Genomic DNA, 11,526 nt, shown 5'->3' on the forward strand with positions numbered 1-11,526 from the left:
TTTCTACTCGTTGTGCTGTGCACTATTTACAAACATATTTTGCTATGCAACAGTGCTGTCATTTGACTTGCCTCTTTATAATAGCAGACTGAAGTTACTGCCATGTCACCTGTGCTTTTCTCAAAATCTTTCTAGAAACAAAAATTATAGGTCTGTTGCAATTTGTAATCCCCAACATCCAAGTCTTGCAAACACCCGAGATTAGCAACGTGAATTCGGTTTCAGGAAATTGGAGGCAAATTCAAAGCAAATGTATCACCTATTCTTAATCAATCGCAGCCCTATCTTCTTGAAAAAGAAAACTAACACACCAGTCAATACCTAGTTTGTACACAAGTGAAAACTAATCCTGAGTTAGGAGGTTCAGTTAGTAACCAACACAAGTGCAGTACCAGTGTTGAATCTTATGAAGAAAAATAAATTAAGCACTGAGAACTGACTCAGTTATAGTCTCTGGCGCATTAAAGTTGGCAACAGATGAAGAATTAAAAAAAAACTGCGATAGATGGTGATGCATTTCGGGAAGTTTTTGATGGTTTTGATTACGGAAATAAACTTCCAGCACATGCTTCACCGCTGTATCACAGTCACGCATACCAAAAGTACTAGCGAATCGAGAGTTCCTTGATGGACAATTTAGCTCAGTTTGGCCAAATGAGACATAGGTGTGCTAGCACTAGTTGTTGTGCTTAGTTTAACTTGATTATTTGTTTGAATTAGATTTTTATAATCAGAGATCGCTGGGAGTCCTCACACCCCTCTTGGCGCAGTGGTGCAGCGGTTAAGCAATGCACCACTGCCTTGCGATGGCAGGTGCTGCCACCAGTGGAGTTTGTGAGACCCACGTTGCTCATCCCAAACAACCACTCGCGACTAATCATTAACTGAACTGCCACCTGCCATGGTAGACAGATCGCTCCCAATCCGGAGGGCAGGTTGTGATGACGTCACAAGGTCACACGACCTAGGTGGCCCACAAACTGGTGAGCACACAGAGGGACCTCACAGACAATGGTTAAGCTGCCGAGTGGGAGCTCTAGTGCTAACGTACTAAAACTGTTCCCACTTATACTGCTAGGGTGAGAGGACAGCGGCAGAGGAAGCATCTGAGTTAGTGGTCTGGCCAGAGCAGAGACATTTGCAAATGCAATAGCCCAGAAAACTAGCCACTACCAGTGGTATCCCGAGCATCAACGAATGTCCTCTTGGTTTTTCCTGCTTGCTCTACTCTCAACTTTCACAGTTTCTCTCAGCCAAAGCTTGTGTGACCGTCAGATACATCATTCAACAGATTGTTCTTCCCCACCTCCGCTGCAGAGGAGGGCCCATGGGTGGTGCTCAAGTGGATGTTGCAGGCGCCGCTGCTGGCCACCCTACACTACACAGTGCCCGATTGCCGGACCGCGACCGGCAAGCGGCTCTTCCTCCTCAGCTTCTTCATGTCCATCTTTTGGACGGCCGCCTTCTCCTATGTCATGGTCTGGATGGTGCGTGTGGCAGCATTTGATTACCTTTCCCGAGTCTTTCTTACGTCTTGCTACTGTCAGAGTGGTCACAGGACCACTGCTACTCATGCTAAAAGCACTTCCAAACTGATGTCACTTAATGGAGTCACTTAAAGAAAATAAAACTGCGGAGCTCTCTAACCTGGCACTCTTGGTATTCAGTGCAGTCCTGTAATGTCTACCTACACGGGATGAATACTGGTCATTTGTACAGACTATGCAAGTGGAGGAAAATTCGCAAACCTCGGACCTTTGCAAGTCTAGCGCAGAGCTAAGCAGGGCAGCGAAAAATGAACAGGCTTTGATGTTGAAGATTTCTGCTCAATCACTAATAATAATTGTGTTCTATAATTTAAGTGGCTAACGTTGCTACTGGAACTAAAGTGCCTTTTATTTTTTCTTTTGTCAAACTGCATGAGAGTAACATCATCTGCACAAAATGAAATGAATTAGAGCAAGACGCTACAGTTTATTTCCTAGCCTGCCAGTGCTCCGACTCATGGCCAGGCGCATACCCATGCAGGTGACGCTGATTGGCTACACGATGGGGATACCTGACACGATAATGGGAATCACGTTCCTGGCGGCAGGCACCAGCATACCTGACGCATACGCCAGCCTACTCGTTTCCCGACAAGGTAAGTGCACTCACGTAACGTGTACGTTACACCAACCGTGAGAGTAATGTACAAATTCCCGAGCAACGTCTATGCAGGCGTCCAGTAATGTCACTTGTACTATCGCAGCCACGGTTAGAGGGAACACGGGAGCGCGTGGCCCGGCGTACTATAAGCGCATTCTAACGGGGCCTAGAGGAATTAAGCCGTAACAACGGAGTGCAAGGTCACGCGCTAACCGTAATTAAAATGGAAATCAGTGATATGTGCAATACATACTGCACCAGTCACTGCAATCGCGATTGTCCGAAGTGTCTTTCGAAAGCGCCGGCCTAACTGCGCATGACATTACACTCGAATCCAAGAGCAGACTACACCACGATCACAGCGGCTCGGCGTACCAGCGTTTCGCATTCCGACTGCCTGACCAAACTTTACTTGTACAAAAAGAAAAAAAAAACGCTTCAGACACGAGGTATGCGTGTACATTTTAGACACGATCCGATGTTTTTTTTTTTTTTTACAGCTTTCAGTCATTCCGTTCGTGAATATAGCTGAATGAAACAACGCAGCATTTGCTGTTTCGGGAGAGAACTGCTAGAAGCATAATCGCGCTAGCTCCTGCTTTCGAAGGCGTGCAAAGCGCGATAGAGATGTAAACGGCGGCGGGGTCAGAGACATGTTTCAGCGAGCGAAACAGATAATCAAAAGCGCGGCGACCTCGATCGATCAAGTCTGCCGCGGCGCCAGCATTGGCATACACCGCCACTTTTGCGATACCCTGGCGAGGTCACGTCAAGCCCGCGGGCACCTTTTCTGCGTCACGCCTCGCAGCCTAACGTCCGATCTCCGGCCACTCCCAAAGAAACAACCGTTGGCAGAAAAAGAAGTCCATAAGTTTCAACCTTAGGCTGGAGGACACTTTCAAGCACGACAGCACAAACCTTTCGGAGTCTTGGGAGCAGTTTCTGCTGGTCTCTGCGCTGCCTCGGCGCTTCCTAGCTGTGTCTCTCTCTGCATCGTCACAACGCCGCGATGTCACCGACTGACGAAATTAAACTGGGACAAGCGGACACCTTTTTTTTCTATCTCTCTCTCTTTCTCTGCCCCTGGACAAACTTTAGACAGAACCGTCGTCGGATGTAAACAAGCAAGACAAACTTTCAAGCACCAAATGTTCTGTCTGGATTGGATGGGATTGGCTAGGTGAATATGAAGGTAGCTCGATTTCGGTTTCAGTTTTAGATTAAAATAATCATAATAATAATCATTGGTTTTTGGGGAAAGGAAATGGCGCAGTATCTGTCTCATATATCGTTGGACACCTGAACCGCGCCGTAAGGGAAGGGATAAAAGAGGGAGTGAAAGAAGAAAGGAAGAGAGAGGTGCCGTAGTGGAGGGCTCCGGAATAATTTCGACCACCTGGGGATCTTTAACGTGCACTGACATCGCACAGCACACGGGCGCCTTAGCGTTTTTCCTCCATAAAAACGCAGCCGCCGCGGTCGGGGTCTGTTATCGGGGATCTGTTATCATCGACTTTCCCGTCACACCTGAGGGAGAGAACGCTCGGCATTCGGCTGGCTAGGCTGCCAGCATGAGCTGGCCCTCTCCCCTCGGCGCGCCTCCTCTCCCCATATCATCTGCTCTGCTGGCAATGACGCCACGATCTCAGGAGTTGAGGGACCAACAGCTGTCGCTGTACAACAAAATCGCCGCACGAAAGCGTAATGGACGAGAAGGACCGAGACGAACAGAGATGAGCTGTTGATTCGACCGCGTATGTCCGTGTTTCCAATTGCTCTTATTATTGAAAGCATCGCTGACCAGCAAGCCCGATGGCTATATACTTTCTTTGTTGCCATTTTAGGATTCTCTGCTGTACCGGGCTGAATTTAAAGTGCGACATCATTAAACCATTCTACATGAAAGGCATAATGAATAATGAAATTTGTAACTAAAAGCAATTACTGTCATTCAAACCAAAAACTTGTTTGAATGGTGTAAATGCCAACTAAGTGTGTCAGTTCGAATTAACCGTAAGTTTGATTTGAATGTGTTCAGAGTAACAATTATTCCGTGTTGATAAAGGACAACTTGGACCAATATTTACTCTCAGTAATTATTGATTCTTTGGCTCTTTGCAATGTTGATGTTTGGCCAGGAGCAAAAGACACATTTATTGCAGAGAAAATTAGATTTAAAAATCTTCCCAGTCAGTTGGAGCTTGTGGCATATTTACCGAACAGGACAAGTTGCCACCGTTCTGAATTGTGAACGGCAGTGTAGGATGGCCTCTGGGATCCACACCCAAAATTAAGTCGGTGTCAACGCACGCATATTACTTGAGAATTCGACTGGTGGTGGCAACATCTAGTTTCATTTTTTATCTTTTCTCGCTTATAAAAGCTCCGTTTTCCATAAGAGTGGTCCCTTTGTGATCAAAACACAGTGACCTGTTGATATAGGGCAATTTCTACTGACCCTCATTGTCTCTTTAACTTACATATGTCGTATGTGCTTAATTGTTATTTGAGCATTGGCTACTCAAAAGCACATCGCTAGAAGTTGTGTTAGAAGATGAGCATCTTCTTTTGTTACTTATGATAAAAGATTTGCCTTTCTAAAGCTATTTTTCATGCGATTTCACTTTTTTTTTGCAGGTCAAGGAGACATGGCCATTGCAAACAGTATTGGAAGCAATGTATTTGACATCCTGATAGGTTTAGCACTGCCATGGCTGATTCAGACAGGGATGGTCGAGCCTGGATCACTTGTGAGTCTTCCACCACATACATTTCTATTTGTGATCACACTGTTGATTGCTTAACCCCCACAAAAATCTCCCTGTAGGCTTACATCAACAGTGGGGGCCTGGTGTGGTCAGTCGTCTTGCTGTTTCTAACCATCATCATTACTGTAAGTTCTGGTCCCATTGTTTAGGATTCAATTAACTGCAGGTTGTTGCCACTAGCACATAATTAAACCAGCCCATGTTCTCAATACTAATTTACACTGCAAACGTTGTCTTGTGAGCCAGATATGTGCTCACAAGGTGAAGCTATACATTCACCGATGTATGCACAAAATTTTTCAGAAGCCAACCTTAATAGTCACGGTGGCCTTGGTGTATTGTTCCAGATATACGCAATCCACAGGAGCCACTGGCTACTGACCAAGAAGCTGGGCGTGTTTCTACTGGTGGTCTACGTCTTCTTTCTCATCTTCTGTAGCGCTGTCGAGTTCAACCTATTGGGCTACGTTAATCCACCCATGTGCGCTGAATGAGCCCGCTGCTTGAGGCTCCTCGTAGCGTTTCCACTAGGCATTCAATGCAGGCTATCTAGTGTAGAGGTGTTCATCTTAGGGGAGTGGTTCCCTGCAAACATGATGTTGGGCGACGTGAAGGTGACAAGGTGAACACAGGCGCCCACTTACATTCATACACCATTTGCATCCATGAGAGTGGAAGCTAGGGCAGAAAGATACGCGAGGGAGGTGTGGGATGAGCGTCGGCATGCAGTCGTACTGCTTTAAGCTCTCTGTTTTGCTCACCAACCTCATGGTATTTTGATCATCTAAAGAGCAACAACAAAGTTTTCCTAATGCACACTCTACTTACATTTCCCGGGCTCTGTATCTCAGCTTTATGAACGCGACATAGCATGTCAGGTCCTCATCAAAGTTCCGCATTTGAGCACCAGCGATGTTGGGCGGTGGTTATCATACATGAAACTCGCAGAGTCATTACCTCCAGCCGAGAAAGCTGAGACAGTTTGAGCAAAGAGCTAGATTGTGCAGTTGGCCACGTTCATGAGCATAGAATTAACTTACATGTTGATGCCATTCAGGTAGTGTCACGGTGTCAGTTAACAATTCGATGGGTCCACCAAGGATTCTAGAACGCCATTATTTTGAGGCTTTGCAAGACATTTTTTTCCAGTTGAAACTGCAAATCATTCACAGCTTCGTACTATGCTAGTTTGGTACAGTAGTAAATGGCATGCCTTGTTTGTGTTACTTATGAACATCCATATAGCCTCCTATATACTGGAGCATCACAAGATGCAGACTTTTACTTTTATAAGCTTAGGTAACACATACTATTCAAAGTGGGCCGTTTTAAAGTGATGTTGTGTAGAAGTGAGTACTCTACAAATAAGACATTTAGAGAGCAATCAATTAACTGAAGAAAAGCATGTAGCTAGGTTAGTGCTTGATCCAGACCTCATCCATTATCTGCCACGACTCCAAAACAGTGCAGTATGCCGCAGCAAGATGGCACGAGGACAGTCACTTTGAAAAGCAATGTTAGTTTTAGGTAGCTGCAAAATGCATGCGTCTTGCTTGGCGAAAATGGGCACTAATATCAAGCATCTAGCTTTCCGAATTATCCGTGTTCTGTAAGGAGAGGATGACAGTTGGTCTTTAGCATGATACAAATAATGATCCCAGTCACAAGACAGTGCTGGGAGTTTGAATGTAGGGCAAACGTCCGGTGAGCAAGCAGCACAAAGTTCACGCGATGTCTTTGCTGAAATTAGGTTTCCGTGCTCTGGCAAGTAAGTCTTTCAATGCTCTCTGGGAATTTTTCCACCTCGACATGTGCGTTTCCAGAGGGCACTTTCACCACATTTGCACAGTGCAACCCTATACATTAGACTGTGTGAGAGCGAGCGGACACTATATATAGGTATGTGAGTGTTGTATACATAGCGATGTTCATATATCCTTGTTCATATATTTTTTTTTTTTTTGGCTAACACGTTTGGCCCAGTGAGCTTATACTCAAAAGTGTCACTGTTCGGTTTTATTTTTGTTGCCGTGTCACTGTGAACTCTGGGTATGCATGGATAAGATAAATGTTGAGCTCTTGTTGATGAATGTTCGTTCAAACCAATGAATCAATACTGTTCCTTGCTTCATGATCACTGAGTGAAACACAGGGGAATCTCAGAGTGAAAAAAAAAAAAAGTCTTTCAGATGTTACTTAACCAAAGAATTTATAAAGTAAAAAAAAAAGGAAGCAGTTTTAACAGCTTGTAGGCTTTAAGCTTCATGCCTAATCATCCACTGAAGTCACACTAAGCAACAAGGAGCTACTACTATAAGTAACTTACTTTTCACGAGCTGAATTTTTTGCAACAGAATAGCGTACTGAAATTTCAGAAATGTTGCAGATACTAGATTTCACAAGATAGTTGCAGCTGTTGCAGAATTTGCAAGACTGCACATTTTTCCCAGCCAGGTACACAAGAATTTTGTAGACATAGGTCCCTGACACAGTACTGAACAGTTTTGTTCAGTGGTATGCAACAAGTCCGAAAGAGGGTGTGAATGACAGAAGGACTTCCATGTGTGAGCTCAGGAGCTAACTGTAGTAAATCCTACGCAGTAAGCATGGTTTATTCAGACATGTGCAGGTCTCGAGACCTGTGAAGATGTAGTTAAAATAGGTTGCACCCTGGCAGGCAGGTATTGTATGAATATGTTAGTGAAGTCCGTTGAATAAGTGTCAAATCTTGTGTTTTGACATTATTTTAGGCGTGTTAATAAATGATTATAACTGTCCTTTAGTGAATTTAGTCCAAAGGCAAAGGAAGGCCAGCACTTGAAAGCCCAAATTTAATTTGTGAAGTTGTGTGAATTGTTATTGCTATCAGTGCTTTGAAAAACCAGGTTCTCGTGAAAAGTAAGTCATTTACAGTACAAGGGAAAATATCGTTGAAAAGATAAACTTCAGTACAGTCGATCTTGCAGTCCAGCTCAGATAACAGGGAACTAAGTTCCCTTTCTTGTAAACATCAAAAAGGGCAAATTTTTGGGACGCCCAATCAGGGTGCTCAGTCAAGTCTTAAAGTTCGCATTGTGTTGGTGCAATCAAATTTTTTATCTTCACCAGAACAACAAATCAAACATTGAGTTTCTGAGCAATGCACAATCAACGTAAAGTCGGCAATCATTTAAAAACTTTAGTGATTTGCACTTTGGACAAAACTTGCACGAAAATAATTCTGCATTACATTTAAGCAGCACCAAAAGTAGAATCTACATTCTAACCTGATTTCAAGAAGTAGCAGTTGTAAGCAAAAAGATAGACATCGTTAAGGCAATGATCAGTTGCTGTGTCCAAGTCGAGGCACAAAAATAATTTCAACACCGCCACACAACAGTTAGAGCAATCACATAAACCAAGTCTTCTTAACTTGCAGCCCTGACTATTCCCGCGCACTGTCAACAATCGTAACTGAAAACAATCTTCCGTAGCCCTTCAACAACCCTTTCTAAACAGCTATACTCAGCGTTGACTGAAAACCTTCACAATCGTCTAGACTCTGTCAGTATATGTAATATGCGGATGCCCACAATCAAGCGCAACTGCAAAGTTGCGATCATCATTGTAGAGACTATCAGAGTGTGTCGTAAAGCACGCAGGCTCTGCAAGTAGCACGTGCTTTACTGGGTGTCTGATCACAAAGCCCCTCACAGAAAGCAATATATACAAAGCCCCCTTACTGGTGTTGCGTGTTGTGCGACCAGTCGAGTTTCTCCAATACAAGTGTACGCATGTGCGAGTTGTGTCCATCTTACGCATTCCGTATGACCCCTGGCTGAGGAATGACACATTTGAAACGACTGTATGCTGGTTGTTTTGCTGCAGCTGCGCGCTAGTCTTTGAGGTTTCTCCGCTTTCTAGATGTAGCCCTTAGGTCAAGCGCCTCCCTCGTGCTGTCGTGTGTGTAATGGTTGTGGTGGCGTGGATCCGAGTTCCTACATGTACTTGAACTGCAGCTTTGCAAGTGTTTGAGTGAAGGTTCACGTTTCTGCTTGTGGGATGTTTGCCGTTTTGTGAATACTACGATGTTACTGTTAAAACTCTTCGAGCCATTGCACCTTGGTCAGGTGATTTTAAAGAAATTTATAAATAATTTGGAAAGTGTGTCTGCTACAGCAACCACAGTGGGATCATAAGGCTGTTAAAACAGTTCAGCATATGCCACTCAAATAAAAACATGCTCAAAAACAAAAGGATGACTAGGCTTGCTTCTGGCCTGTAGATGTGGAGCGTCGTCTTTTCCCGCTAGTCGGGCAACTGAAAAAAGCACACGTATGATTAATACTAATCACCTGCAGTGTATTCACAACTGCCTTGAAGTGTGCAAAGGCTCCAGAGTCAATTGTCAAGTTGAAGGAGTGTATTCCAGTTGTTCCACTGTTCACTAGCTTCATATCCAGTTTTGCTACAGTGTGTGTTACATTTCTGAATCCAGTGCAAGGCACAACTGTGCTGAAAACTGCTAACCCTCCTTGTCACCTTAGGCACTGCTGGTCTAATTCTTTGGTGCTCTATAGAATGGTCTGTGCAAAGTCTATGTGTACTAGTTAATGAGAGTATTGTAATTACTTTCCAACTGTTAACCCTACACAACGGGTGAGTGATAGAAGGGGGCTTTCAAAGTGTGCTTGTCAATTATATAACATCATGACATTCTCACTAGAGCTGCTCATAGTCGCGCGTTGTATCAAGGACTTCGACAATATATTTACAAGGGAACACACCGGACCACGTCAAAGCAGGAAAACCTTCCTGGTTAGCGTTCTCGACAACACAGCAGAAGGAAGATAGTATGCGGCACTTAGGCCAGTATTTACGCGGTTACCTTCTTTGCGTTTACTTTATTTTTCAACCGAAGGAAACGAAAATGCACGACAAAAGCAGTCCAACCCGGAAGCTTTTCATATGTGGTGGCCCTTTGACCAAGACATGTTTGGACCACACAGAATGCATTCCTTTGGGTGGTCCCATCCGCTCAGTCATTTGTGAATGTTGTGTGTACCCTGGATTGTATGGGCCGTAACGGGGACACCCTCCCATTACACGATCCAGTCTTTCATTTACAGTGCCAAGATGCTTCAACCTATGCGCTTTGCCACCTCAGAGAAACCAAGCAAGCAAAGCTTTTCACATGTACGTCCCCTGGTGTCTTGGGGCTGCACACAATACAAGCCAGTGTCTCACCACAAAGGTCGTAAACTTCACTGCTCTTGTTTTTTTTTCCCCAGAACTCCTTGACTGCCATTAGTTGGGGGACAAGGTTGTTGTTTTATCTGAGAATGCCTTAGCAGAATAGTTGAAATTATAGTCATCAAAGATGCGAGCGGAATTGTTGTTTTTGAATGTGTCTAGGCGAACAAAAGTTACCTAAGGTCTGCTACTATACCACACAGTGAATTCAGCACCATTTCGCATAAACAACTGCAAATCCTTTGTAAACCTTTTTTCGAAGGCCAGGTGAAACTGCATTCCGCTAACAGCCACGCACATGCTACTGCAAAGAAAAGCAATTGGTTTTGTGAATTTCATCTTAATTCTTTTTGCCACATTAAATGTGAAGTTATGGTATTGTCTAGTAACAGTTTGTAACTTCTGCACTTGGGTGGACTAAAGTTCTAAAAAATATTGCAATATACCTTGACAGCAACTTTTATTAAATAAAAGTTTCACAGGCTGCCAAAGGTGGCTTCGGGGTTTCGTTAACAAACAAGGAAACGAATTTCCGTTCGCCTCAAATTTTCTTACTAAACAGAGAAGCTGGAGAGCGTGCTGCTACACAGTCCCAACTAGTGGCATTCAGCAGGTGCGACTCTTTGTGGCGAGACACTCCGCACAACAAAGTGATAGAAACGTGGGCTTTCACGGCAAGATAAAATGCTGCCTGCCAGATAGTAAACTAGTCGACAAGTTTAAAGCTCTTCAGGACAATAGTGCACGATGCTATATGACTAAGTCTTTCAAGTTGCGTCTAGATATGCGGAGGCAAGAGTCTGTTCTTGAGGTGTCCAAACAGCTTTTGTTTCTTTCAAACGCTCTGCTTGGCCTGGTGCTAGTTTTCTGGAAGTAGTCCATGTAACACAAGATGTTTACCGCTGCTCTGCCAAAAGGTTCTTTCCATTCTGGTGCAATGCATTCCCCACGTCACAATACATTACATCACTTTGGTGCTGTCTGTTTTCGCCTCCCAAAGCATTGACTTGTTGATTGATTGATTGATTGGCAAATATGATTTAAAACTCAGTTGCCTGCAAGACCCACCGAGTGTGCAGGTCACATTTGAGCAATCACAGCATTGACTTGTACAGCATTTCGCCTCCTCACATCAGATGTCCCACCTCAAGAACGCTCCCCAGCTTCCGACTGACAGTGAGTATTGAAAAGAAGGTGACATAAAAGTGATGAAAAAAATACTGCACTACCCGGTGGTGCGTTGTGTCCGTAGTTGGCGTGTTCCACGAGCCAGATGTACTAGAAACTTTTGGAACATAGGTGTCTTGCTTTTTTTTCCTTGTTTGAAGTGTACAAATTGTGCAAAGGAAATAAAAGGAGAGCATACAGTTTTGTCTTT

At 44.1% G+C, this 11,526-nt stretch overlaps 1 protein-coding gene and 1 long non-coding RNA gene across 2 annotated transcripts in view; one reads left to right on the forward strand and one right to left on the reverse strand.

Annotated features, from left to right (window-relative positions):
* Nucleotides 1-3,124, reverse strand: part of LOC144133051 (uncharacterized) — a 32,727-nt gene extending 29,603 nt beyond the window's left edge. The window contains exon 1 of the long non-coding RNA XR_013314973.1: nt 3,067-3,124. This is a non-coding gene — a long non-coding RNA (uncharacterized LOC144133051). The remainder of the gene's footprint in view (nt 1-3,066) is intronic.
* Nucleotides 1-11,526, forward strand: part of LOC144133042 (sodium/potassium/calcium exchanger 4-like) — a 59,595-nt gene extending 48,069 nt beyond the window's left edge. Inside the window, exons 13-17 of the mRNA XM_077665863.1 lie at nt 1,318-1,487; nt 2,029-2,143; nt 4,786-4,898; nt 4,976-5,041; nt 5,264-11,526. Coding sequence (XP_077521989.1) covers nt 1,318-1,487; nt 2,029-2,143; nt 4,786-4,898; nt 4,976-5,041; nt 5,264-5,410 — 611 coding nt within the window. The 3' untranslated portion in view covers nt 5,411-11,526. The remainder of the gene's footprint in view (nt 1-1,317; nt 1,488-2,028; nt 2,144-4,785; nt 4,899-4,975; nt 5,042-5,263) is intronic.

This window comes from Amblyomma americanum, chromosome 5 (assembly GCF_052857255.1).
Source record: "Amblyomma americanum isolate KBUSLIRL-KWMA chromosome 5, ASM5285725v1, whole genome shotgun sequence".
NCBI lineage: Eukaryota > Metazoa > Arthropoda > Arachnida > Ixodida > Ixodidae > Amblyomma > Amblyomma americanum.